Below are 6,604 nucleotides of genomic sequence, written 5' to 3'. Positions count from 1 at the left end.
CCAAATGACATCTTGTTTCCTATTCCTATTCATAGGATTTGAGATACATGTCATCTCATTTCCTATAAAATTTCTATTTTTATGATAATCTTATTCTATGAATCAAAAAAGGCCTTACGGTGTGACCCTTTGTTGCTAGGGTACAGCCAACTCTCGACAGGTAAAAGGGGAAAAAGAAGTATCTTTGATATCGCGGATACGGTGGCATCTGCTGTAAATTTACTTGCCTCCTCTCGTTCGTCGGATCTATTCGGGGTCTCAGCCTTCAGCGAGGCGGTTTTCCCAGATTGGAAGTCCCGAAGAGCCGCCCCACCTCACCAATCCAACCCCTATAGTTCCGGGACCGACCAGCAAACCCTAGCTCCACATCCACCCACTAGCCATGGCGCCGGCGGCGGGGGAGGGTCCCGGCGACGATGGGCTCCGAAAGTTGGAGTACCTGTCGCTCGTCTCCAAGGTCTGCTCGGAGCTGGAGACGCACATCGGTGTAGGCGACAAGGTACTGGCTGAGTTCATTACCGAGCTCGGCCGCGACGCCCCCTCGGTCGCCGATTTCGATGCCAAGCTCAAGGCCAACGGCGCCGACCTCCCCGACTACTTCGTCCGCACGCTCCTCACCATCATCCACGCCATCCTCCCGCCGCCCTCCCATAACCCTAGCTCCGCCGCCTCGCAGTCCAACTCCAAGTACCGCGCGCTCTCGCGCCCCGACGACGCAGATCGCGCCCGCGAGCTCCGCCTCGAGCTTGAGCGTGATGCCAATGCCACAGCGGCGACCACCCCTGCCCCTTCCAGGGACCGCAGTCGCGATGACCGCTCTCGGGACCGTGACCATGACCGCACGCGTGATGAACGCGGACGGGATCGTGACCATGGCCGCAGTCGTGACAGAGACCGCGGGCGTGGTGATTGCAGCCATAACCGTGACCGAGCACATGATGACCGTGGCCAGGATCGTAACCATGACCGAGGCTGTGAACATGATCATGGCTGGGACAGGGATCGAGACCGTGGTCGCGACAGAGACCGGGAGGGAGATCGGGACGGTAATGGTCGGAGGGCCCAGGACCGCCTCCAGCAAAGGGACAGGGATACTGGCAAGGCCCATGGAAGGAGCAGGAGGTATGTGGATGAGGAGGAGGGACAGCAGGAAAGGGCTGGAGGAAGGAAGACAGAGAATACCCTGACAAATTCAAGTGGCGAGCCTGAGCTTTACCAGGTGTACAGGGGGAGGGTGACCCGTGTAATGGACACCGGTTGCTTTGTCAAGCTTGAGGATGTTCGTGGTGGCCGTGAGGGACTTGTTCATGTATCGCAGATGGCAAGCAGACGGATAGCCAATGCAAAGGAGGTGGTGAAGCGTGATCAGGAGGTGTTCGTGAAGGTAGTTTCGGTAAAGGGAGATAAGTTGAGTCTCTCACTGAGGGATGTGGATCAGGATACAGGAAAGGACCTTCTGCCAATGCAGCGTGGTGTGGAGGATGCTCCAAGGACTAACCCATCTGTTGGTAGTGCTGCTGCTGCTGGGTCTGGAAGGAGGTTGGGTCTATCGGGGATTGTGATTACAGAGGAGGATGAGGTTGCACCCATCTCGCGGCGTCCCCTCAAGCGGATGAGCTCACCGGAGAGGTGGGAAGCGAAGCAGCTAATTGCTTCGGGTGTTCTCGATGTGAGGGATTACCCACAGTTTGATGAGGATGGTGATGGAATGTTGTATCAGGAGGAAGGCGCAGAGGAGGAGTTGGAGATTGAGCTTAATGAGGATGAACCAGAGTTCTTGCAGGGACAAAGCAGATTCTCAATTGACATGTCACCTGTTAAGATTTTCAAGAATCCAGAGGGTTCATTAAGTCGAGCAGCAGCTCTCCAGACTGCCCTCATCAAGGAGCGCCGTGAGGTTAGAGAACAAGAGCAGAGAGCAATGCTGGACTCGATACCCAAGGATCTGAATAGGCCATGGGAGGACCCAATGCCCGACACAGGTGAGCGACACCTTGCACAGGAGCTTAGAGGTGTTGGTCTATCAGCTTATGACATGCCAGAATGGAAGAAGGAAGCATATGGAAAAGCTTTAACGTTTGGGCAAAGGTCAAAGCTTTCAATACAAGATCAGAGGCAAACTCTTCCAATATACAAGTTGAAGAAAGAGTTGATTCAAGCTGTGCATGATAATCAAGTTTTAGTTGTTATCGGAGAAACTGGCTCTGGAAAGACAACGCAGGTGACACAATATTTGGCTGAAGCTGGTTATACCACAAGGGGTAAAATTGGCTGTACTCAACCTCGTAGGGTGGCTGCAATGTCTGTTGCAAAGAGAGTGGCAGAAGAATTTGGCTGTCGACTGGGAGAGGAAGTTGGTTATGCCATTCGCTTTGAGGATTGCACTGGCCCAGAAACTGTGATAAAATACATGACCGATGGAATGCTTCTGCGTGAAATTTTAGTTGATGAGAACCTTTCCCAGTATTCAGTAGTCATGCTTGATGAAGCGCACGAAAGGACCATCCACACAGATGTTCTCTTCGGTTTGCTGAAGCAGCTTGTTAAGCGTAGACCTGACATGAGGCTTATTGTTACTTCTGCTACCCTTGATGCTGAAAAGTTCTCTGGGTATTTCTTCAACTGCAACATCTTCACAATTCCGGGAAGAACATTCCCAGTGGAGATACTCTACACCAAACAACCAGAAAGTGACTACTTGGATGCTGCATTGATTACCGTGCTGCAGATCCACTTGACAGAGCCAGAGGGTGATATCCTTGTTTTCTTGACTGGTCAAGAGGAGATTGATCATGCCTGTCAATGTTTATATGAGAGGATGAAAGGGCTGGGAAAGGATGTTCCTGAGCTCATAATTTTGCCTGTGTATAGCGCTCTGCCTAGTGAAATGCAGTCAAAGATCTTTGAGCCAGCTCCACCTGGGAAGAGGAAGGTGGTCGTAGCCACCAATATTGCTGAAGCTTCTTTAACCATTGATGGCATATATTATGTCATCGACCCTGGCTTCGCCAAAATCAATGTTTATAATTCAAAACAAGGGCTTGATTCATTGGTCATCACTCCAATCTCACAAGCATCGGCAAAACAAAGAGCAGGGCGTGCTGGCCGTACTGGACCAGGCAAATGTTATCGTCTATACACTGAAAGTGCTTACCGCAATGAAATGTCACCAACGACGATTCCAGAAATTCAAAGGATCAATTTGGGCTCTACAGTTCTTAATATGAAGGCAATGGGGATAAATGACCTACTATCCTTTGATTTTATGGACCCCCCAGCACCCCAAGCACTTATCTCTGCTATGGAACAGCTTTACAGCCTTGGCGCTCTTGATGAGGAGGGCCTTCTTACCAAACTGGGAAGAAAAATGGCTGAATTTCCACTGGATCCACCACTTTCAAAGATGCTACTAGCTAGCGTCGACCTTGGATGCAGTGATGAGATACTGACTATTATAGCGATGATTCAAACGGGGAATATTTTCTATAGGCCTAGAGAAAAACAGGCTCAAGCTGATCAGAAAAGGGCCAAATTTTTCCAGCCAGAGGGAGATCATCTTACCCTACTTGCTGTATATGAGGCTTGGAAAGCAAAGAACTTTTCAGGGCCCTGGTGCTTTGAGAACTTTGTTCAGTCAAGATCGCTAAGGAGAGCACAAGATGTCAGAAAGCAGCTTCTAACTATCATGGATAGGTAACTAGTTGAATTAGAATAAATTGAATGAAGAGCCTCTGCATTAGATGTGTAATGGAGGTTTTCCTTAGTAGATTTCTATTAATCAAATTCAAAGCAGATTAGCAGTACTCATCACATCAAATACAATCAGTATGCCTAATTTATATGCAATAATTATGACGAGAATATACTGAAGACAGGGATAAAAACCTACGCTCATAATACTGATGCAAAAGATTATGCAAAGATTACTTATAAGAGGGTAAAAATGAACCATGCAGTGTATTACGTCCACTATAAGTTGCATAACTGTTGCATGTGGATATTGAATTGGAATTAATGCCTGGTTTCTGCGGGTGCATACTGTAGACAGTCAGGGATAAATACCAATATTTGTGTGGTCTGCTAATTTGGATCCTTCGTTAAAAAACATTGTAGTGTTGTATACAAAAACATTTCACAAAGGAATTAGTGAAGATGTTTTTTTTTTGGAGACCTATCCATGGCTTGTTTCATTGTGCTTTCGTTATCAAATGTTCAGACAACTTGCATTCATTGCCTATCCAATGGTAGAGGTGTGTTGTTGGATCTATTGTCCTAGAGCTTGATATGATTTTGTTTGTGCGCTAACATATTTGCCGATGTATCTGCAGATATAAGTTGGATGTTATCGCTGCTGGGAAGAACTTCATGAAAATAAGGAAAGCAATCACTGCCGGCTTCTTTTTCCATGCTGCCAGGAAAGATCCCCAGGAAGGCTACAGAACCTTGGTGGAGAACCAGCCAGTGTACATTCACCCAAGCAGTGCGCTGTTCCAGCGCCAACCAGATTGGGTCATTTACCACGAGCTTGTAATGACGACCAAGGAGTATATGAGGGAGGTGACCGTGGTTGACCCGAAATGGTTAGTGGAGTTAGCGCCAAGATTCTACAAGGGCGCAGATCCAACCAAGATGAGCAAGAGGAAGCGACAGGAAAGGATTGAGCCTCTGTACGACAGGTACCACGAGCCCAACTCATGGCGTCTCAGCAAGCGCCGAGCTTGATGGTCCATCATACCCTACCACAAGTTTTGGCGGAACTGTAAATATTTGTGCTCTGCTCCTAGACACTGTTGCACTAGGTATTTCTACCTACCGGAGTCTTATTCCTGGATACCGTTTTATCTTGAGACTAGTTGTATGGATATTTACAGTTCAGCGCTCGACCATTACTGGGTGATTCAGTTTTTCCAGTTTCGGATAATTTAGATAATACTACCTTTGTTTCCTTTAACTCCACATAATATAAGCTTTGTCTAAGTCAAACTTCATAAACTTTGATCAAGTTTAAGAAAAAAATATAAACATTCACAGTACCAAATTTATAATTATGAAATTAATTTTCATATTGTATATCTTTAGCATTATAGATGTTGATATTTTAATATAAAGTTGGTCAAACATTACTAATGTGATTTTGGACTAATCTTATATGGGGGGTAACAGGAAATGGAGAGGGTAACTTCTTATGAACCGGTGACTGTTGTGGTTTTATTTTCCAAATGTTATTGATCAAGAGGTTTTTTTTAGCGACCGCGCTGTGACATGTTTAAGAATTTCAAAGCAAAGACACATGTCAATCACTGGTTGCTCACACACACCCATCTTCGTGAACTATGAGTTGACGACACTAAACGGTTCACACCCATCCGAGCGAACTACAAGTTTTTTTTAAACATTAATACAGATACAAACGTTCATATACACGCGCATACACTCACCTCTATGAACGCACACACGCACACCCTACTCTTATGAGCACCTCTGAAAGACTGAATCGGCATATCATCTTGAAATTTATGAAGTCACTTAAGAACAAATGCGAGCATCAAGATTTGAACTCTGGTGGGCTGGGGATACCACAGTCCCTCTAATCATCCAACCACAGATTGGTCCGAGCAAACTATAAGTTGACGGTACTAAACCGGATGACATGTTTTGTTTACAATTTTCAAATGTTCCCTTTGATGTAGCATGGCAAGTTTTTTTTTTGCCAACATGATAACTTCTGAATAAGTTGGAAAAAATTAGGCTAAGAATTCTTCACGTTGCATCATGGCATGCAACCCCTGAAAACGCATGACAATTACTCTGTTGTAGCATGATAAATTCCTAATAATCTTTTTGCTAGCATGGTTATGTTTTCTCTACAGCATGACAAATATGTATACAATAGCACGACAAATATACCTGTTTTAGCAAGGCAATTTTTATGTGTTCACTGTTAGTTTTTTTTACTGAATACTCCCAAATCGCTGCATTCGCTCGGATGACCTTCCATAGGGAACGATAGTTCACTTTGATGACCTCTCGGAGAGACGTTAGCGCAATATTAGTGACGAGAGAATCCCAACCGGGTAGGCCCACGACAACAAGACGACCCAACAGAAGGTTCATGCCCAAAGATGTCATGGTGCAGATAACAACACATGTGGTCATGTTCCATTCATGCGGAGCAATCAGCGGACGTGAGCCGTCAGTTGATACCAATCCATCAGCCGGGAGCAAACGGGAGTTCAGCAAACAAGCAATTAAGAGGGATGTTACCCACGAGCTCCACTACGCCTTAATTGCTATCATCACCTTATGTAATAACACTCGACCATCAATGATCCATTACCACTAGCATTAACACCAACCGCTGTAACCCTCCATGACGCACTCTATATAAGCCAAGGCAGGGGCACCAGGCTGAGGTTTGCACCATTTGTATTCATCCTTATACACAAGAGAGAAAACAGCAATAAACCTTGTCTTTACGCCCATTTGCATCTTAGGTAGCCTCTATGCCTCTACATTCTCACTCCTATACATGCTTTCGGAGTTTGCGCCACAACGGTTGGCGCCCACAATGAGGCTAGCGTCTATCGAAGCAATGATGCAGATG

General features: G+C 46.1%; 1 protein-coding gene across 1 annotated transcript; it reads left to right on the top strand.

Moving 5' to 3' along the window:
- The first annotated feature begins 255 nt into the window (after window positions 1-255).
- On the top strand, window positions 256-4,945 carry LOC125551552 (probable pre-mRNA-splicing factor ATP-dependent RNA helicase DEAH5). The gene is made up of 2 exons (XM_048714805.1): window positions 256-3,693; window positions 4,329-4,945. Exons 1-2 carry the CDS (start codon window positions 383-385, stop codon window positions 4,720-4,722), a joined length of 3,705 nt encoding a protein of 1,234 aa, XP_048570762.1. The 5' UTR covers window positions 256-382; the 3' UTR covers window positions 4,723-4,945.
- The last annotated feature ends 1,659 nt before the right edge of the window (window positions 4,946-6,604 follow it).

Source organism: Triticum urartu, chromosome 4, assembly GCF_003073215.2.
Source record: "Triticum urartu cultivar G1812 chromosome 4, Tu2.1, whole genome shotgun sequence".
In the NCBI taxonomy this organism is placed as follows: domain Eukaryota; kingdom Viridiplantae; phylum Streptophyta; class Magnoliopsida; order Poales; family Poaceae; genus Triticum; species Triticum urartu.
The sequence above is the reverse complement of the archived record's forward strand: the minus strand, read 5'-3'. Positions and strand labels throughout refer to the sequence as shown.

Bases quoted from the DNA above. Each gene is read 5' to 3' on its own strand.
- LOC125551552 (XM_048714805.1), top strand. From the start codon at position 383: ATGGCGCCGGCGGCGGGGGAGGGTCCCGGCGACGATGGGCTCCGAAAG. The intron at 3,694-4,328 runs GTAACTAGTTGA...ATGTATCTGCAG, and splicing joins CTTCTAACTATCATGGATAG to ATATAAGTTGGATGTTATCG.